Source organism: Scardinius erythrophthalmus (assembly GCF_964197995.2).
Source record: "Scardinius erythrophthalmus genome assembly, chromosome: 18".
NCBI classification, from domain to species: domain Eukaryota; kingdom Metazoa; phylum Chordata; class Actinopteri; order Cypriniformes; family Leuciscidae; genus Scardinius; species Scardinius erythrophthalmus.
Genome location: NC_138238.1, coordinates 11,303,091 through 11,325,196, shown reverse-complemented (window position 1 = coordinate 11,325,196; position 22,106 = coordinate 11,303,091). Strand labels below are relative to the sequence as shown.

Sequence of the window (22,106 nt, the reverse complement as noted above, 5' to 3'; positions counted from 1 at the left end):
GCTCAATTTACATTTATTGATCAGATGATAGACTGAAAAGGTAACTGAACTATAGCTGAAATGCAGACAGTCCACCTCACAACTGCCCTTCACAGAAACCAGACACAAATTTTGGCTATACACTACAGAACCATTAGTAGCCTACAAAAGCCTTTCAATGGGCTACATAGAAACAGATGGAGACATACGATTCCTAAGCCTCCACCTTGTTTGAGGTCACTTTTCAAAACTTTTGTCATGATTAGTCCATCCAATCACCACCTGGTCAAACCTGTTCTACCAGGTAGGCCTAACAGAAACTGTCCCAATGATGGCCCAGTATGTCTTTGAGCAGATGCGGACTCTAATGGGGCTTTCACTTACCTATTGTCTCTTTGAGACAACTTGCTTAACTGTCTCTCTCTCTCTCTTATAAAGGCAAATTCCTCAGGTTTACCTTACTGGGTGCGCCAAATGTGATGAATAAAGCTGATCTGCGTAAGGTGACACGCGGAGGAACAAGACGTCATGAGTCTGACGTAAATCTACTACGGCAAAGGCAATCTTATGAATATTAATCAGGTAACGCTGACGTCCATTTGCCCATTGTCCAATGGCGAAGGCTTATCTATAAATATTAATTAAGTAGTGCTGACGTTGCATTGTTACCTTCTACAGGCGAACGTTAGATTCATGGATATTAACGAAAGCCCTTAGCCATAGTACGATTTGTCAACGCGTCTACTGATAGTCCGTCGCATCAGCTCCGCAATACCGGCAGGAGACAAACAGGAAATTATAACTTAAAGACAGCTGTAAGAGTTTATTTCTTTGTATGAAACGAGTTTATTCTGTTATTGGACTGGACTAAGTTACCTGTATTAATTATCTCACCTATTTTGCCGCGGAGACAATGATTCAGTGTCTATCGGGAGGTTCCTGTGTGCGTGTCATAGAAGGTTACAGGTCTACGTGGTATTTTTTGGTATTGGTGGCGGCGTATCTGATATTTCTGATATTCGGGGCTTTAGTGTTTTCTGCGGTGGAACTGCCGTATGAGGAGAAGCTTCGAGAGGAGCTTCGGGCCGTGAAGCAGCAGTTTCTAGATGACAATGAATGTCTGTCCGATGAAAGACTTGAGGAGTTTCTGGCTAAAGCATTAGAGGCGAGTAATTACGGTGTGTCCGTTCTCAATAATGCCTCCACTAGCTGGAACTGGGATTTCACATCTGCACTCTTCTTTGCCAGCACTGTGCTTTCCACGACAGGTGAGCACAGACATTCTCTTGACAACACTATTATAGGATTTTTTTTTATTTAAAAAAAAAAATATATATATATATATACATTTTTATTTATTTATTTACAAATATAATATATGTGTGTGTGTGTATTTTAACACAGTTTATTTACGTGAGATTCTGATAATCTGAAGTCATTCTGTACAATTATTCACTCTAGAGGCTGAGACAGAAAAGAGGCCACTGATGTCATTTCATTAAGGTCGACCTGTCCTCTCTGATCTTCGATAAAAGCATTAGCCTATAGCTTAGCTTACGCCTGTGTTGTCTGACAAGCTTGGATGGTCTTGTTAAACAGCCCAACATTTACAATTATATTTTTTATAAATACTAAAATATGCTTTAAAACAAGCATGCATGTAACTCTAGAAAAGAGACATGCCTGTATAATGGGTCCCCTCCCTCCATAAATAGTCAAAAGTCAACAAATTTTTATGGGCCTGGCCCTGATTGTTAACATTTGCAATATATTAATTAGGTACTTGCCAACATACAATAAGACAATAAAAAGGAGGTAAATAAATTGTTTTCTTAATCTGCAAAAAGGAAAAGGTAAAAACATAAAACAATAAAATAGGATACAGTGGGAGCTTAGACGCTCTCTTTCATACACACACACAAAGAGAGAGAGAGAGAGAGAATTTATTTTGCTTATTATTTCTTTTTTTTCTTTTTTACTAATTAAACTTGTTTGCAAAAGTTCAATCACATGAGATAAAAACATATGTGTTTTAGAAAAAACTGGATGTTATTTCACACGGACCAAGTTGTTTCTAATGGGCTTCATCATTTCAAATGACTTGCAGTGTCATGCAATTGGCAATTGACTGAGTTACTACTTTAACATTAAAGTCAGTGCTCAAGATGCTTTATTAAAGGGTTAGTTCACCCAAAAATGAAAATTCTGTCAATAATTACTCACCCTCATGTTGTTCCAACTCCGTAAGACTTTCGTTCATCTTCGGAACACAATTTAAGATATTTTTGATGAAATCTGAGAGCTGGCTCACTCAATATCAATATGTAATCAATATCTGCCATCCCAGAAAAGTTAGTAAAGATATCGTTAAAATAGTCCAAGTGACTACAGTGGCTCAACCTTAAGTTTATCAAGCAACGAGAATACTTTTTGGGCGCAAAAAAACAAACAAAAATAACGACTTTATTCAACTATTCATTTTCTTCAGTGTGGGCTTCTGAGTGAGTTCACGTAGTGTAACAGTGCAGCACTTCTGGGTTGTACATCAGAACGTAGGCTCACTATTGGCCAGCATTACACTCACTTTTGAACCTTTTCTGTTCTAATGATAATGACCATCCTCAGAGTCACAGGTCCATTATTAGAGGTTTTAGTATATTTATTAGGATACCCTTACAAATATAGCAAGTGCATACTCATATATTTGCAGTCCCTGTGGAGCCGTAGTGGTTTTGTAATTCAATGTGGATGATCTGTGGGCGATTTGAAGGGTGTCTGAAGGATAAGCATGCAGTGTGTGTAGTGTTTCCAAGGATTATGTAACTTAATCCAGCTGTATTTAAGCTCTACAAAAGGAAACAACCTTGACATTCCTGGTGACTTTTCTTTATGTCATTAAGATGATGTTTAATACACAGATTATTAACTGGTTCATTTGAGTAAAATGCTAGATTGTGCAAAAGACCTTTTCAAAGAGCTTCATGTTTTCTTTCCAGGGTATGGCCACACCGTTCCTCTGTCGGATGGGGGTAAGGCCTTCTGCATCATTTACTCAGTGGTGGGAATCCCATTCACCCTGCTCTTCCTGACTGCGGTGGTCCAGAGGATCATGGAGTTCAGTACCCGCAGGCCTGTGGAGTACCTGCACCGGCGCTGGGGCATGTCCAAACCTCTGCTGGCCGGCCTGCACGCTGCCCTACTGGCCATTATTACCATCTCCTGCTTCTTCCTTATACCTGCCATCATCTTCTCAGTACTGGAAGAGGAGTGGAATTTCCTAGAGTCCTTCTATTTCTGCTTCATCTCTCTTAGTACTATTGGCTTGGGTGATTATGTACCAGGAGAGGGCTACCACCAGAGGTTCAGAGAACTCTATAAATTGGGCATTACCTGTAAGTGCACAATCAGTTGAATCCTTGTTAATCTACAGAGCCATTATTGTACATTTTATTTGACATTCATACATGCACTACTGTTCAAAAGATTGGGATCAGGAATGTATTCTTAATGATTTTTAAAGTCTCTTATGTTCACCAAGGCTGCATTTATTTGATCAAAAATACAGTAAATGAGTAATCTCATGAAATAGTACAATGAAACATTTAGCAGAACTTTAACTGTGGACTTGAACTTTAGCTTAGTTTGCTAAAGAGATCCCTCAAGGGTCATATTCCATCTCTCTTTAACCCTATCTGTCTTTCTCCTATACAGTTTATCTGATATTGGGCTTGATCGCGATGTTGGTGGTTCTGGAAACCTTCTGTGAACTTCAGCAGCTGAAGAAGCTCAGGAAGATCTTCTACCTAAAGAAACAAAAAACAGAGGACCAGCTTAACATCGTGGATCATGATCACCTCTCCTTTGCCTCTGTGTCTGACCAGGCATCCTCATTTAGAGAGGATAAGACTGATGTGTTTCCTGATGACATGGTCCCCACCTCACCTACTGCCACCTCTAATGGACCAATGGGCCAATGAGGCATCCTGAAATTCTGTATCTAGAACCCGACACATCAATGTTTCTGAAGCACCTCCTCTGAGAGCATAAATGTTTTGTTAGTGTACTCTGCTGTTAAGTTAGCTAAAACGTACCATAGATATGAATACTTGAAACACCGACTAAAGGTAAGTTACAGTGCTGTGGAAAAGGATTGTATGAATTTGTAGAATAGTTCATAATATCATAATATCAGATATTTTTCATGCAGCTACTGAACTGAAAGACATGTTGTGACCAAGGTGCGTGCGTGCATGCGTGTGTGTGTGTGTGTGTGTGTGTGTGTGTGTGTGTGTGTGTGTGTGTGTGTGTGTGTGTGTGTGTGCGCGACGGATAAATCCATCAAAGAATTCTGAAAATAAATAGTTTACTGGTAAGTGGTCATAGACTAGCTGTACATACTGTATTCCGGTTCTTGTTTGGTAACTTAAAAGGGATCCATATCCTGTATTATAGGTTTATAGATGTAATAATGTAAATCATGTTTTCTGGCTATTCTAATTTGAAGAATTGCTTTAGGCTGAAATATACCACACATCTTTTGTTCAGATTCTTGCCCTGATTGCAGTCTGAACAAGTCAGTGCTACACTCTTAAAAATAAAGGCTCTCTATTGGCATTGATGGTTCCATGAAGAACCTTTAACATCCATGGAGACTTTCCATTGCACAAAAAAATCTTTATAGTGGGAAAAGGTTCTTTAGATTTTTAAAATCCCACTAAGAAAAATGGTTCTTTTATGAATTGTCCACTAAAAGATTCTTTAGGGAACCATAAATTGTTCTTCTATGGCATTGCTTTGACCCTTTTGGAACATTTATTTTAAAAGTCTGAGCCATACCAATTTTAGGCAGTCGTGTGTAGACAGATTTAGCAGAAAATCACGTAGTGTAATACAGGCACAGACTCCGACTTTTTTTATTTTTTTTATCTCATGATTCCATCCAAGCATTCCGTCAAAGGATATCAAACATGTTATCAAACTAGTGTTTTCATTTGGCAGCAGCAATTTGCACAATTGTGCCTAATTTTGTTGTGTTCATAACTTGAAAGTCTGGTAGTGTTTGATCCTCGTTTGTTTAGTGTAAAGGTTGTGTAGTGTATTCCTGCCTGAAGCCTATTCAAAGTCTGCGAGTGTATGATGCCCAGTGTCATTAAATTTTTAGACAGGGGCAGGTCCCTGGTGTTTTTTTTTTTCATAATGCTTAAAGGGAATTTAAAATATATTTTTAGTAGAGGCATAAGACAATCAAAAAGCTGTATAATTAAATTATCTACTAAAGGGATTATTGTTTTTGTTTTTTTGCCTATCCTGAAGCAGTTCTGTTTGTTGCAGTAGGCCGTGTCCACCACCTAAGGGTGCTGTAGTGCATTGAGTGCCATTACTGTTGTGTTGTAAGCAAAAAAACAGAAGTGACATCAGTGCATCAATATGCTCTTATGAGTGACTGTGTATACTGCTGAAGGAAATCAATCCAATTTTATCATTAATTTATAGTTTTTCAGTTTTATATTTTAATTTTATTTCACATGCCTTAAAATGCTGAAAGTTGTGCATTTAATGTATGTTTCAAGCCGCACTTTATCAAAACAGAATAAACTGGTAATAGATAATCTGATTGTATTGTGTCCATTCTTCAGGAAATAGCAAGATGCTGTACATGCACAACAAAATTTGCAGGACACATATTAAAAAATAATCCGAACTCATCTCCTCCACCTCTCAGAGTTTACCTTGCTAGGCTATATCAGTGTGTTAAACCTTGCTGAGTGGGGGCGAAGAGGCTTTGTGGACCCGAGCAGCTGGAAGGTCTGTTAACAGTCTATCAGGATGCCTGCTCAGTGCTGTTAAAAGAGATATTTACTCTGCTGTTTGAAAATGAATTCGATGCCATCCTGTAATTGTGGTGCTGAAATTGAGCCGAGGTTATGTTAACAAGGCCCCGCAGCTGAGCTCACCTTGTTAAACTTGAACAGGACATATTTCAATAAGTTGTCCTCAGCTTAGAGCATGTGAAACTATAAGTGACCTTCTTGAGTTCCCCTAGACATTCACCTGATTGTTGCACTCATTATCATCACAGCATACGATATCGTTGAGAACAGTGAGTTTGTTAAAGGAATAGTTCACTTTAAAATAAAAATTCTGTCACCATATAATCACCCTCATGTTGTTTCAAACCTATATGAATTTCTTTCTTCTGCTGAACAGAAAGGAAGATATTTAGAAGAATGTCAGTAACCAGACACTTTCTGGTCCCATTGACTTCCATAGTATATTTTTTTCCTACTATGGAAGTCAATAAGACCCAGAAAGTGTCTGGTTACTGACATTCTTCTAAATATCTTCCTTTCTGTTCAGCAGAAGAAAGAAATTCATATGGGTTTGAAACAACATGAGGGTGAGTATATGATGACAGAATTTTCATTTTAAAGTGAACTATTCATTTAATGGACAATGTATTTTGCTTGTATAGCCGATATAGGAGTTTATATTTCAGGGGGTTCTCCAAAGGTAAATAATTTCTTTCTATCATGGGGAAACTGTTTTTTAATATATTTGGTATTCAGAATGATTTCTTGTTAGTATCTGTTGGTTTTTATTTTTGATTCACTATTACCATTCAAATGACAATTTAATTTTTTTCCTATACCTCAGATCTCAGTAATGCTTCATTTACTGTACTGACTTAATATGAGATACGTGACCCTGGACCACAAAACCGTGGATCACATGGGTCAATTTTTTTAAATTGAGATTTATGCATCACACGAAAGCTGAATAAATAAGCTTTCCATTGATGTTAGGATAGGACAATATTTGGCAGAGATGCAACTATTTGAAAATCTGGAATCTGAGGGTACAAAAAAATCGAAACATTGAGAAAATCGCCTTTAAAGTTTTCTATTTATGTTTGCGTTTTTGCTGCATCCACTCACAATTTATATATATATATATATATATTCACGGTCCTACCAATGTACAAAATATCTTCATGGAACATGATCTTTACTTAATATCCTAATCTAATGATTTTTGGCATAAAAGAAAAATCGATAATTTTGACCCATACCACGTATTGTTGGCTATTGCCACAAATATACCCTACTTGTGACTGGTTTTGTGGTCCAGGGTCACATATTTCTTCTAAAATTCTTAGGGAGAAAAAAATAGGCACAATAGACATTTGCTGACAAACAGTAAAATTACTCAATATTAATGTGAATATGGTTATTATAGCAAATACTTAAAAACATTTAAATAATAAAAAAGTAAGAAATTAGTATAAATAATTTTGCTTCAGAAGTATTTGATGTGAAATATTTGAGATATCTGACAATGTCAACAATCTGAGACATTACTGAAATATCTTCGGAAACAAACACGAGATCAAAAATCTCCATTTCATCTCCATTCAGTCTCATTGTTAGGCTATCTAGGAGAAAGAACATAGATATTAAAGAGATCTCTTGAATTTACTTTCCCATTGAAAATTGGATGTGTGGTACCAAAGGTAAAGGTATTTTACTGTTGAAAGATTAACTATACATACAACTATACATATCACATTTCCCTATTTAAAGATATGACATAACAGCAACATGAATGATTTCACTCAGCTCATAGGTTATATGTCTAAAATGTACATTTAACTTATGGAATTACTGAAAATAACCCCATGAATTACAATAAATATTAAATTAAAAATAATAACTGCACCAAATCATGGGGGAACCATCTTACCCCAAGGGTCTAATTTTATCTTTTCACTTCGGAAAAAACATCTCGTCCCAGGTGGCATCCCTTCTGTTCTCCTTAAAGAGAACAAACTATTGAATACTGCAGTTTTTATCTATAAATGTCTCCTTTTAACTTTGCCTTTGGTTTGTCCTTGATAAATGTGAATGATCTCCACCAGCGCTTCGATAGTTCTCACCCAAGATTTTTCAATTAAACTCCCTCTCCCATGGCCTGTGTTTATCCAAGCCAGTCTACTTCATTAGATGTCAGGTCTCGCTACAGTGTGTGCCAAGCTCAATTTTGAGTTTAGCATATACAGTGGCTTCTCCCCACGGCGTTCTCCAACGGAAGGTGTCGGGAGGGTATTGATGGCGCTGTCAGAAGTTTTTGCTTAGCTAAGCAGGTCTCCTGACTGAGGCGGTGGAGACGGATCTTCCGATCGATAGGTGCCAACCAGTTACAATGAACTCCCCTTCAGACACACACACACACACACACATACACACACCGTGGCTCACACCCCCACAGCTAGCCATCTTTCAAAACCTGGCTGTGGACTGTGAAGCTGCCACACTGCAGGGAAAAGATCCCCACACATGATGTGCCGGCGCAATGCAGAAAGGGGACCAAACTCCAGCACCCTGTGTGCAACTATGTCCTCAAAAAGAAAGGTAAAAGCTTATACATTTGATTAAGTGCTGAAAAGCTAATCTGAGTGACATTATGATGATTTTAAGGTGTTTTATTAAGACTGGCTTTGATAACCAGCATAGATCTTTTTAATCCGCAACTTACTGTCTTAAAGTCTTGCTTTTCTTTCCTCTGCTATTTCATTTAGAAATCTGGCTTTCATTTTTTTTTATAACAAATAGCAAATTCACAGGTTTTTGTTGCAATTTTGTTAATGTGAAAATAAAATTGGTTTTGTCTTTGTTAAATTTGCTAAAATAACTGGTAACACTTTACAATAAGTTTTCAATGTTAACATTAATTATTTTATTTAACATGAGCAATGAACATACTTCTAAAGCATTTATTAATCTTAGTCAATGATGTAGTTTCAACATTTACTAATGCATTTTTATCAAAAGTTGTTTTAGTTAATGCACTCTGAACTAAGAACAAACAATGAACAATTAGATTTGTACTAATGTTTACAAAGATTAATGATTTAAAAATGATGGTTATTTTAAGCATTATGGTTAGTTAGATAATGTATTATCTATGTTAACAGATGAGACATTATTTTAATACAGTGTTTGTAACGCACAAAACAAATGCTAATAACCAGTCAGAATGCATTAGCAACCGCATAGCAACACCCTGGTAACCACCCACAACACCATAGAATTGGTGTTATTGAGTTTAGCATGGTCAGGTACCACTCACATATCTTCTGGAATGTAAAACATTATGCATATTATGAGCATGTATGATGTACATCTGGGATCAGTCTAAAACTCTGTGTGGGAAAAAACAGGCTTTGCCTACAATGTTGTCTTCATGGGAAGTTTACCAACCTCCGAAATCCACTTCCTTCCTCATCTAAGTCTTGGCCAGTTTCCTTCTTTCCCCCTGCCATGCACTGGCATCTCTGCTGTGCCAGACAGATGGGCTGTGCTGGGCTGCTGTGTTTGCTGCAGTGTAGCTGTTCACCTAAAGGAAAATACCCTGCGCTTCAGCTAAATTTAATGTGCATCACAAGAGCAACACAACAAGGATGTGGAAATTATTGTGTAAAAAGCAGAGGTGGACATAACAAAGTACCTTTACTTGAGTACTGTACTTATGTACACCTTTTGAGTATCTGTACTTTACTTGAGTATTATTTTTTTCTTTAACTTTAACTTTTTACTTTAACGTCACTACATTTGAAAGACAAATATTGTACTTTTTACTCCACTAAATGATTTTGGTTGCAGACGTTGGATTTTGGTTGGAAATGAAAGTCGGGTTGGCGTCAGAACAGGGCGTCGGACAGATGTTGGATTTTGGTTGGAAAGAAAAGTCGTGACTGAAATAAAAGAAATGACTGATGTTGGTTTCTGACGTCAACCCGATTTTCATTTTCAACCACAATACAAGATCTATTCAATGTTGTTGAATGCTGTTCAACGTCAATCTGGTGTTGGATTCTGACATCAACCTGATTTTCATTTTCAACATTGGGTTTGGTCTTCTAAATGCGAATTTTGTCATTGTTTTGGAGTACACTAGCTTATAGATAAAAGTAAGGCTAACATATTCATACTAAAAGCCAAAACACTTTTCATAGAGACTTTAAATCGGACACGATTTGAGGGAACAGTGTCTGAAACAATTGTGGACGTTATTGAGTGCACTTATTCAATGTAACATTCAATCCCACTACTGGAACTGTGTTCTAGAAATAAATTTGATATTGATATGAGGGTATAAGGGTGATTTCTGACACAACCAATATCTGATTAACGTTAGTATTATTGCTAGTCTTCTCGACTAGATGTCATTCTTTTTTTTCACCTTGTAGGATGTTACAACGGGGTCCTTTGTCATCAGAGGTGGACAGCAACAAAGTACATTTACTTGAGTATACACTTAAGTACACTTGAGTATCTGTACTTTACTTGAGTATTATTTTTTTTCTGGAAACTTCACTACATTTGAAAGACAAATATTGTAAGTTTTAGTACAGATACTCTTTCCTTTTAATTTGTGCATTTGTGCAAAATAAAAGGAAAGAGTATCTGTACTTTACTTGAGTATTATTTTTTTTCTGGAAACTTCACTACATTTGAAAGACAAATATTGTAAGTTTTACTCCACTACATAGATGTGTACTTCTTTTGTTGTTGGGGTGGTAAGAGTGTTAAATAAATAAAAAAGAAGATGATTATGGCTGTTGTTCAACTGTTTAATTTCTATAGGTTTTATCACATTCTAAAAGCTCTTAATTCCACAGATACTACTAACTGGTATATGAAATACTACTAACTGGTAGGTGTATTCACTAGGTTGCTTTAGAGGCAAAAGGTACTGTAAGTATTACATACAACAATGCAACAATAATAAAACAATGCATTGACATTTACTTTTTTAAGTACTTCTGTACTTTTACTTAAGTAAAAATCGGTCTTTACAACTTTTACTTGTAACTGAGTAGGCTAATATTTGACCATCTGTACTTTCATTCAAGTAAGGAAGTACTTTGTCCACCTCTGATAGAAAGTGACACAGTCTCAGACCTAGACCGAAGGTTTTTGCAAATAATGCAATATATATTTGTGTGCAATTAATATACATACTAGCTATATGAAATTAGCCTTGAGTCTGCCATTTTATTACAAAAGATATTTCCTCCACTGAATGCTCGTGATTTAAAAAAAAAAAAGAAGACAATTTTCCTATGATTTATGCGCATGCACTATTGGACATTGTTAGTGACCAAATTAAATAAATTATAGTGAGTCTGAAAAGTGTGTTTTAAGATAGTATTTTGGTGGTCCGCATGTGTAAAATCGTCCATAGAAGATGAAGCATCCATGGATTAGATTGGAAACTCATAATTTACTGGGTCTCAGAATTTGGGTCCGCGCAGGCGCACTGCGGTCACAGGTGGTCGTGTCTTCATACGGCAGAGAAGCTCCAGCTCAACGCATCGCATTTTGACTACCCTGAACAGTCACGATTTAAACGCTTGATTCTTTAAATACTTCTTAAAATGGGCTAATCAGAGTGCCGAAAGAAACAGAACTTCTCAGTCTCAGAGTGAGTTATGCATTTCTTGGCGAATAAATATGAGAGGCTTCAAAATGAGCGCGTGCGCACGAACTGCTGATTGAATTTAAATGCATCCTTAGTCCTTTAAATGCATTCGTCTTGCTTGCAGTGATAAGTACCATAAACAAGTTTACACTATTGTCTGTTTAAGACAGCGGTTCAGCGCAACTGCAAGTTCTGCCTCTCGCAGTTTTGTACAGTTTCATTGATTGGCAGCATTTTGTCGTATTGCGTTGTGTCGTGCCTCTAATTTGCAGTGTTGGCGTTGTGTTTACATGCAGGTTGGTTCTTCTAAGCTCTACATTTCCGCTGAGATCCACTGTGTTCTGATGTCTCTTCTTTAACTTCAGGGGAATGATAAAGCCTTCAGACATGAGTCCGCGCCGATTGTCAGATATCAGTCCTGAGATCAGACAGCTGAAATCCCTCGTCATTGATGAAGAACTAAATGAAGAATTGAAGTCATCGAGATCTGTCGAGTACATCAACAACGCATCCATAGAAGAGCGGATTCTGAGGATCACTGGTTACTATGGCTATGTGCCCTGGAACGCGTCTCTCAGAGGTAGTAGCCTACACTTGATTTATGCATGTGTTTATGTTAAAGGTAGAGATTGAAAGACATATTATATAAGTTAAATTCACCATGAACTCAACATAGACAATTCTTTTTTTCTTTTTTCTTTTTTTACTTAATATTGCAATTTTGATTTATCCGTGCACTTTATTAGTCATTGTAGTTAATTTATGGGATATCTGTTAAAATAACTTCCCCTCCCTCTTGCAATGACATATTTTCTCTGATGACGTGTTTACTGGCGTGAGGGCGGGACAACCTGTCACTCACATGAGATCACAGCAGAAGCAAACCACAACCATCCAATCAATTCCCAGTGGACAAAATCAAATCCTGACCTACATTTTACTTGTTGGAGAGAAGCCGTTTCACTCGGGTATACGTCACAATAATTAAAAAAATCGTATTACACGCGTTTCATTATATTGCATTATATGGCTGTTACATGCATTATGTAGTAAGTCCTTAAAAGTTTCAAGGTGGCTTAAAGGTTCAAGCGAGGACTGTTTCTTTTTGCTTTTCAGCTGTTTGTCCAGGCTATTAGTTTGATAGATGTTTTTTTTTTTTTTACACAAGAGGTGAGCTGTAAACAAACACATCAATCAGTGTCCAACTTCACACCCCTGCGTCTATCTGAGCTCCTCCGCAACCCCACGCACAAGCAACAAAATCTATGACCCATTTGAAAAACAGCTGAGTCATTTCTAGACAACTTTTTTCTGTTACTTTCTAATCTATATGTGTATATGTAGTACTCAAAAAAAATGGAATTTTTTATGTTATTTAAAAAAAAATCATATTCTGAAAATATCTGTTTAGCGAATGATGTATCTATTGTTGTATTTGAGCTGAGCACTGTAGCCAGAGTTATGATGTGCAGCTCTGGCACTGATTCTATATGCATAAGATGGTAACTGAGTCAGAGCCCAGATTTGCTGAGTCATCAGGGGTAGACGAGGTCTCTCTCAATTCTCATTTCAATTCCTCCACTGACTGCATCATAGCAATTTTATTTCGAACTAAAACATTTTTTAACTTTGTTGTGTGTTTTTGTCTGTTTTATATATAGGCCTACTGAATGTCTATATAGTTTTATGAATTTTTATTTTAGTACATCAGGTTAAACTAAATGAAATGAAAAATTTTGCCTTGGCAAATTAACTGAAATTTGTTTTTAGTAGTTTTAATTAATAACCCATACATTGTCATGTCTTTGTTGTGCAGTTAGTTAACTCAAGCCTCTCCTGCATGTACATGTACATATTGAAACTTACCACAGTAGCTCCTTAAATGTACCCTTAAAGGGATAGTTCACTTTGAAATTAAATTTTGGTATGTTTTAGCTTACCTCAAGGGCATCCAAGATGTAGGTGTCTTTTTTTCCGCAGTAGTTTCAATTTTGATATTTTTAGGTCAAACCGTTCTTGTCTGACAGTCATATCATGCAGGTCTATGGTCACCCCCTCAAAGAGCATGCACAGAGTCCAAATTAAAAAAATTCCCCATCGTAAGTACACATTAATGGCCTAAGACACGAAACGAGTGGTTTGTGTGAGAAAACGAAGTCTGTACCAGTCTGCGCACACGTCAGACAGCAGGAAGCGCCCGCGCCCTCAGATCACTTGGACGTGGCTGTGTTATAAGAGGTAAAAACGATATAAATACTGTTCGTTTTCTCACACAAACCGCTCGTTTCGTGTCTTAGGCCATCAATGTGTACTTACGATGGGGAATTGTTTAATTTGGACGATGGGGAATTGTTTTAATTTGGACTCTGTGCATGCTCTTTGAGGGGGTGACCATCGACCTGCATTATATGACTGTCAGACAAGAACGGTTTGACCTAAAAATATCAAAATTGAATCTACTGCAGAAAAAAAGACACCTACATCTTGGATGCCATTGAGGTAAGCTAAAAACATACCAAAATTTAATTTCAAAGTGAACTATCCCTTTAAGCAGTTGAGACCTCTAAACCCCCCTGAGAGCATAAGCTGCATTCATCTTTAAAAACTATAGCCGGCAGTTCAGCATGTTTTGATGTCCAGACTGCCGATAGGCTGGGTTTTTGAATCAGTGGGTTTAGAGGCCCAATCTTTAACCACTTTAGCATTACTTCGTAATACCTGGGTCAATATGCGCAGCACCGAGCTGGCACTCGTATCACATTATCTATCCCAGACTTTGGTCCGTGGTGTGGCTATGGTGAGGGTCACATTCGTTTGTGTTGACTGACTGCTACTTGGGGACAGTCTGTCTGCCTCCTTGTCCTCTTTGCACTGACAGTTCTATCCCTCAAACCTGGCTGGTTCTGGACAGCACATACTAAATGTCTTCTGACATGCCATGAGGACACAAGTATGGTACATAAAGGAGAAATGAGATGCCTTGTAAAACAATTAATGGATTTCTGCATAGCAGGAAAAACTATGTTACATCTTCAGTGCAATGGACAGCAATACATTTGACGATCTTGTGTATGGCTTCTTATCTGTTCTTGTATCTTGTTTTATAATGTTTTATAATCATGTCTTACAATCATGTCTTAAAATCATGTCTGTTTCAATCCCAGAGTAAAAAGAAATTAACTATTTCTTACAATTGCAATTTTTATCTCACAGTTGTGACTTTAGTTCACAATATGGCCTTATACAGTACCATTTAAAAGTTTGTGCTGACTTTTTTTAATTAATAATTTATACTATATCAGCATCTGTATATATCTATATATATATATATATATATATATATATATATATATATATATATATATATATATATATATCCACAAAGATGCATTAAATTGATCAAAAGTGACAGCAAATGCATTTATAATGTTACAAAAGATTTTCAAATAAATGCTGTTCTTTTGAACTTTCTATTAATCAACTCCTTAAGCAGCTCAACTGTTTTCAATATTGATAATAAGAAATGTTTCTTGAGCAACAAATCAGCATATTAGAATGATTTCTAAAGGATCATGTGACACTGAAGACTGGAGTAATGATGCTGAAAATTCAGCTTTGCCATCACAGGAATAAAGTACATTTTAAAATGGATTAAAACAGGAAACAGTTATTTTTGTAATAATATTTCACAGTATTACTGTTTTTACTTTTTTAAATCAAATAAAGGCTGCCTTGGAGAGCATTAGAGGCTTCTTTTAAAAACATTTTTAAAAATTCTTACCGACCTCAAACTTTGCTTGATTCCTGCTGTCAAATTCCAGGTTTATGTTGAAATATTACTTGATTTGAGTTGTCTTACAAATGTTACACTTCAGAAATTATATTATTATATATCTTTTATTTGCTGCATTTAAGCTTTGTAAGCATTATGCAAATTTCTCCTATAGTACTTCATGAAAGTTTACTGCTGAAAGGAAAGAGTTGGCAGTACAGTTAAATGCCTGTGGCTATTCTTATGAATTTATTATGCTGTCTGTATCTGCAGAGGAGGACCAGTCCGGCAGCGAGAAGGTGGAAGTGAAGGTAGAAACAGAAACAGTCAAATCAGGTTGTGTGAACAGGCTGCAGAGGCTCCGCTGCTGTTTGTGTACGACTGCAGTCCTCCTGCGCCGAGCACTGTGGGGTGTCGCTATGGTCATCTGCATCTGTGCGTCTTGGACAGGCTGCACTCAGTTGGCCAAAATAACCGTCAGACGCTTAAATGTCCCGTTCACCCTCACTTGGTTCTCCACCTCCTGGAACTGTGCCATCTTCCCTCTTTACTACCTGGGTCACCTGTGCTGTAGCAAGGACAGACAGAGCCCCAAACAGCGCTTCAGGTGAGAGACGGGTTGATGCAAGTAGATCTTTCTGATTCTGTGGCCTACGAAACTTCACTGAGTTTCAAATTGAGAACTCTTTGCAAAAGTGCTGCACTGTGTAATAGTTTTGATTTATGCAGACACTTCAATTTGGCTTGCAGAACCAGAGTGACTGTTGACTTTGCAGTTCTTTTGGGCTAGGCTGCTCAGATAGAGGACTTGACCTTAACCTCATTTTCTTAACAATGTCCCATGGCATTTTTGTCCTTTTCATGAGTTCAGCACTGCCGATTTTTTTAAAGGTTTAGTCTTTTGTACTGAGCAGCACTTTTGGAAGTAGGTGTAATTTAACACAAACAGGGTTGCCCTCGTTTCTATCTAAATTGGATATGTTTTAGCACTAGTTCTTCTTCATCATGAAATCAAAATCTGTTTATTAAAACGTTCTCAATGTGCACAGCTTATTGTGTACGTCAGTGCAAGAAAAAATGTTTTTTTTTTTTTTTAAAAAACATCTTAAAATGTTTTGTCTTTTGTAATCTTAAAAATGTAATTACTTTCTCCACCTCTGAAATGACTTTCCTTGCCCAATGTTGATTAACATTACACATTATCCAAAGGCTTTTTTGATTTTGTTTACTATTGTAAGTACATTTTCCCCTCACACACACATTTTGGCAATTTACTGTGGAAATGTAATGGTGGTTATTTTTGATATGATAAAAGTTACAGCAGTATTAGCAATAAAAGCTTCAAAAGTTCACTTACCAGAGTCCGTAAAGATATTTGTATGTTTTTGAAAGAAGTCTCTTATGCTTACCAGTGTTGCATTTTTTTTAAATCAAAAATACAGTAAAAACAGAAATATAGTAACATTATTACAATTTAAAATAGCTGTGATTAAATGGAATGTCGATACTTGAAAAACAAAACAGTCTTATATGCTGATTTGGGGCCCAAGAAACATTCATTATTATTATCAGGGATGAAAACAATTTTACTGCTTAATATATTTGAAGAGTTCAGATGCAAAAGCCTCTAAGTGCCATCTGAAATTTTCTTCTAGAATGATAATTTTTATCAAGCTCGTATATTTAAGTTCAATAATTTCACTTAAATGGCAATGCAAATTACCTATTAATTGTCATTTAAGTGAAATTACTTAACTTAAATATATAAGCTTTATAAAAATGATCATTCTAGAAGAAAATTTCAGATGGCACTTAGAGGCTTTGCATCTGAACTCTTCATTTGTGTTTTCTTTGATGTATGGAAAGTAAAAAAAAAAAAAAAAGCATTTATTTGAAACAGAAATCATTTGTAACATTATAAATGTCTTTGCTCTCACTTTTAACATCCTAATTTCTTTTAGCAATTAAGCATAAGATTTTAGATTTGAATTTTAGATACAATCAAGAACAGTCAGGTGTGCCCAAACAATTGGCAATCTATGCTACAAAAATGAATATTGTAAATGGTAGAATGATAAATGATGGTATGATAGATTATTTGCATGTGTGTGGATTCACAATAGAGAGTGTTGTCAGTTCTTGGGAGATGACGGGCTGCCACTGAGAATGCTGCTCTCTCGCGTGGCTCCGTTTGGAGTGCTGTGGACTCTCACCAGCTACCTGTACCTGCAAGGCCTTCGCAGAATCCCTGCCACTGATGCCTGTGCCCTCTTCTGCTGTAGCCGTGCCTTTGTCTTCCTAATATCCTGGATTGTCCTGCGGGATCGCTTCATGGGGGTGCGGGTGAGTCTGTTATGTAGCAATTGTTGTATAAAATGCTTTAATAGTGGCTATACTCTTGTGTGTAATTGAGAGTCTGCTGTGGATTTTCCTTTTTATTACAATGTACTTTGTTAAAACACAGATTGTAGCGGCCATTTTAGCCATTGGGGGCATTGTTATGATGACATATGCCGATGGTTTCCACAGCCATTCTGTGATTGGCATCTCCCTTGTGGTTGCGTCTGCATCAACAGCAGCAATATACAAAGTAAGAGAGGATTATATAGTGTAGCACAACAAACACATCTTAGACTGTCATACACCATTGACCTATATTTCAAATGAACATTTAATTGCTTCATTCTCTCTTCAGCTGTTCAGAAATGCATAAATGCACATGTTTCCTCAGGTTCTGTTCAAGCTTGTTCTGGGTAATGCAAAGCTGGGTGAAGCAGCAGTGTATCTTACAGTCCTCGGCGGAGCTAATTTGGTCTTCATTAGCGCTGTACCTCTGATCCTGCTTCTCACGGGGGCCGAGGACTTTGTTTCACCTAGAGATTTGCCATGGCCAAGCATCTGTGGCATGTCCGCTCTTCTGCTGGGTAAGACGATGGACACAAACACACAAGCTTCTCTTATGTACTTGAATAGCCATCTTCCCTTACAATTATTAGCAATGTTGATTTTTCTTTGGTTGCCTTCTTAGTGTTCAACTTCCTCTTGAATTTTGGTGTTCTGGTAACACTTCCTACCCTGATTTCTCTGGGCGTTGTCCTCAGTGTTCCTGTCAACGCTGGTGAGTCACTTGTTGTTTTCAAAATGAGTTAGCCTATACTGTTATGTTCTTACAAATTTGTTTTATTATTTCTTCTGTAATCCACAAAAGGAGATGCTAAGACTGTATGTTAACTCTGCTCTTTTCTATACATTGAAAGTAAATATTGACAAAAAAGCACCATAATCATGAAAAATATAACAGCATGAAATTGAAATTTTGTTTTCCTGAAAATCTCTGCTTTAAAAACTCATTTGTGCAATTTGAATATGTTTATACAGGAATATTTTTTTCATCTTTTACTCAGTCTCGCGTCAGACCTGTAATGAGGATTTTTAGTGGAATGTCGCTGCTATTTTCCATATAAGGAATGTGAATATAGCGCTTATGGATTGCATATGTTTTTCTTTTTTTTTTTAAATACAGCGTCAACATTCTGTTAAACATTTCATTTTGGGTTTCACGAGGAAAGCAAGCTTGCAGGTCTAGAACAACATGAGGCTGAATAAATTAGTTTAATTTACTCCTTCAACCTCATTATATACACTAAAAGTTTGATGTCAGTAAAAAAAAAATATTTTATGCTCAACAAGGCTGCATTTATTTGATCAAAAATACACTGAAACAGTAACATTGTGAAATATGATTACAATTTAAAATAACTGTCTCTATGTTGATGTATTTAAAAATTTTCAGCATCATTACTCCAGTGTCCAGTGTCACATGATCCTTCAGAAATCATTCTAATATGCTGATTTGCTGCTCAAGAAACATTTCTTATTATTACCAGTGTTGAAAACAGTTGTGCTGTTAATACTTTTGTAGAAACCGTGATGTGTTTTTTCATGATTCTTTGATGAATAGAAAATTCATAATAACAGCATTTATTTGAAACTGAAATCTTTTGTAGCATTATAAATATTGTTACTGTCACTTTTGATCAATTGAATGCATCCTTTCCCCAAAAGAAATTACCGACCCCAAGCTTTTGAAAAGGTTTAAATTTACTAGAAATTTCATATAGTTGACATATTTTCCAAATATCCCTGATTACATTAGCATCTTTGTTTTTAAGATCAAATTATTCAAACGTTTTGAAGTAATAACCGAGTGACCACCATAAATCTTCTCCACTCCAGTCATAGATCGCTACATGTGTGAGATCCAGCTCAACAGTGTACGCATCATTGCGGTGTCCATCATTTGTTTGGGCTTCCTTTTGCTCTTGCTGCCCGAGGATTGGGACCAGTGCCTGCCACACTTACGATCAATGCTGCACAAGCGAGAAGAGCCACAAGAGTGCGCCAGAGACAAACATTCAGAGACGCTTCACATCAGGCCAAGAGAGGCCAAGAACTGCAACGCCAAAACTACTCCCAGTGTCCACTGACTAAGCAGCGTTTAAAACAGCGTTTTATTCATCCCATAAGATCCGTATGGGCACCAGTCTTCCACATTTGTGATAAAATTTAGATGTACTGCACATCAAATTGAACGGCAATCGCTGCTTAGAGAGATTAAATGGTTGGTACAGATCCTCAAATGAGGGTGTTATAGATATAGAAGATATTTAACAATTCTATGCAAAGTTTGATTGGTTCACCTGTTAACCGATACAAGTACGAGCCATTTTTCATTTTTAAGCACAGCTGTGAGTCTAGATTTGAACATTGCATTGTTGCTTCTGTTTAATGTTTGTATAATGCCAGTATCTCCACTGCTGACACATCATCACACTCTTCAGCATAAAATAGTACTCCTGATATGAGCTGTAATCTCAAATTGGTTCTATATACTCTGCATATGTATTTGACAGTGTTATGGCCTCTCATATAATCTGTGAGATAGGCTATACCCATTCTTCAGATTATTGTCTTACATTATATCAGTGGCAATACTTGTTTCAAATATTCCTGTGGAATTAAGGCTTCATGTAAACCTTTGTAAGGATGATTTTTGTTACTTCTCATTAGCAATAATAAAGAAAGAATGTATATCATATGTATATTGTAGCATATTTATCTGAAGAAAAGAAGAAAAAAACATTATATATGGGGGTCAATAAGATATATATTTATAAATGTGATTATAAATAAAATATATACACAATCCGTCATTTGTAAATTTAATAGAAATTTGCTACAGGTATTGTTTAAATATATATATATATATATATATATATATATATATATATATATATATATATATATATATATATATATATATATATATAAAAATCTCACATAATTTTACATATCACAGGGCAATACACAGGGAATTCATATACACTCTCAGAAAATAAAGTACATAATTGTACCTTTAGGGGTACAATGGCTTGTCACTGGGGCTGTACCCTCAAGGGTACAATATTGTACCTTAACCTTTAAAAGCTTTTTGATCCTCAAAAAGTTACATATATATACCTTGAGGTCCAACAGCAAACTCTCCTATATGACTCCAGACTCAAGAGTGTTAAAGTTAATGATATAATTAAAGGGATAGTTCACTTTGAAATTAATTTTTGATATGTTTTAGCTTACCTCAAGGGCATCCAAGATGTAGGTGTCTTTGTTTCCGCAGTAGTTTCAATTTTGATATTTTAGGTCAAACCGTTCTTGTCTGTCAGTCATATAATGCAGGTCGATGGTCACTGTATCAAAACACAAGCACAGAGTCCAAATTAAAACAATTCCCCATCGTAAGTACACATTGATGGCCTAAGACATGAAACGAGCGGTTTGTGTGAGAAAACGAACAGTATTTATATCGTTGTTATCTCTTGAAAACAGCACACGTCTAAATGATCTAATGGCGCGGGCGGGTATAGATATATTCATAGATGTCGCCTTTGCTACTGCAGTTCATTGAAACGAAACCGTAGCCAAGGCGACATCTATGTATATATCTATACCCGCTCGCGCCGTCAGATCATTTGGACGTGTGCTGTGTTACAAGAGGTAAAAACGATATAAATACTGTTCATTTTCTCACACAAACCGCTCGTTTCGTGTCTTAGGCCATCAATGTGTACTTACGATGGGGAATTGTTTAATTTGGACGATGGGGAATTGTTTTAATTTGGACTCTGTGCTTGTGTTTTGATACAGTGACCATCGACCTGCATTATATGACTGACAGACAAGAACGGTTTGACCTAAAAATATCCAAATTGAAACTACTGCGGAAAAAAAGACACCTACATCTTGGATGCCCTTGAGGTAAGCTAAAACATACCAAAATTTATTTTCAAAGTGAACTATCCCTTTAAGTGATTCATTGAGTGATGATTGATCATTATTGAAGACACCTGATGTTAACAAGCAGAATCACTGAAGGAAAAAAATATATTTTTTAAGACACCGTTATGGTGATCAGTGTTTGTTTTAGTTGGGCTCTTGACCCTTAAATCATTAACTTTACATTTTTTTTGGCTGTTGTATCTGAGTTATAACTGCCAGATGAACAAAGAGAAAAGTTGATCAGGTGGTGCTGGTTATGTTTTGACATAATCATAATTTGACCTGAATCACTGAACTCATTTAAAGTCTAATCTTAGACTTAAATGTTTATTGTTTATTACGGCATCACTGTGATTCTACAGTAAAAGATTTTCAGCATTTTCAATATAATCTAAATATTCGTAAAAGTTGTTCTGATCAAAATACTTTGAAAAGTGCTTTATGTAGACACACTGACATCAATAATCAGCCTGTGAATCTCAACAATGGTGACAATAATAAAGCATGTTGCAGTGGCTGCCACCGATCAAAACTCATT

General features: G+C 36.4%; 2 protein-coding genes across 4 annotated transcripts; both read left to right on the top strand.

Annotated features, from left to right (window-relative positions):
• Positions 1-694: 694 nt before the first annotated feature.
• On the top strand, positions 695-5,586 carry kcnk1a (potassium channel, subfamily K, member 1a). Its single transcript, XM_081393443.1, has 3 exons — positions 695-1,247; positions 2,976-3,371; positions 3,691-5,586. The coding sequence occupies exons 1-3, from the start codon at positions 893-895 to the stop codon at positions 3,954-3,956; spliced, it is 1,017 nt and encodes a 338-aa protein (XP_081249569.1). The 5' UTR covers positions 695-892; the 3' UTR covers positions 3,957-5,586.
• A 5,682-nt stretch (positions 5,587-11,268) lies between these two features.
• slc35f3a (solute carrier family 35 member F3a) lies at positions 11,269-20,475 on the top strand. Of its 3 annotated transcripts, none has more exons than XM_081392065.1 (8): positions 11,269-11,463; positions 11,757-12,040; positions 15,506-15,839; positions 17,356-17,575; positions 17,697-17,822; positions 17,964-18,156; positions 18,261-18,350; positions 19,469-20,332. In XM_081392065.1, exons 2-8 carry the CDS (start codon positions 11,830-11,832, stop codon positions 19,717-19,719), a joined length of 1,425 nt encoding a protein of 474 aa, XP_081248191.1. In that variant the 5' UTR covers positions 11,269-11,463; positions 11,757-11,829; the 3' UTR covers positions 19,720-20,332. The 3 variants fall into 3 exon arrangements, with proteins under 3 accessions (XP_081248191.1, XP_081248190.1, XP_081248189.1); XM_081392064.1 differs by having other exon boundaries at positions 11,288-11,756; positions 11,826-12,040; positions 19,469-20,475; XM_081392063.1 differs by having other exon boundaries at positions 11,288-11,463; positions 11,826-12,040.
• The last annotated feature ends 1,631 nt before the right edge of the window (positions 20,476-22,106 follow it).

What these genes read in the sequence shown, in the direction of transcription:
- kcnk1a (XM_081393443.1), top strand. Translation starts at nt 893, where the DNA reads ATGATTCAGTGTCTATCGGGAGGTTCCTGTGTGCGTGTCATAGAAGGT. An exon ending in CACTGTGCTTTCCACGACAG is followed by an intron (nt 1,248 to 2,975) that starts GTGAGCACAGAC and finishes TTTTCTTTCCAG; the next exon opens with GGTATGGCCACACCGTTCCT. An exon ending in CTATAAATTGGGCATTACCT is followed by an intron (nt 3,372 to 3,690) that starts GTAAGTGCACAA and finishes TCTCCTATACAG; the next exon opens with TTTATCTGATATTGGGCTTG.
- slc35f3a (XM_081392064.1), top strand. Translation starts at nt 11,830, where the DNA reads ATGATAAAGCCTTCAGACATGAGTCCGCGCCGATTGTCAGATATCAGT. An exon ending in CATGTCCGCTCTTCTGCTGG is followed by an intron (nt 18,157 to 18,260) that starts GTAAGACGATGG and finishes TTGCCTTCTTAG; the next exon opens with TGTTCAACTTCCTCTTGAAT. An exon ending in CAGTGTTCCTGTCAACGCTG is followed by an intron (nt 18,351 to 19,468) that starts GTGAGTCACTTG and finishes TCTCCACTCCAG; the next exon opens with TCATAGATCGCTACATGTGT.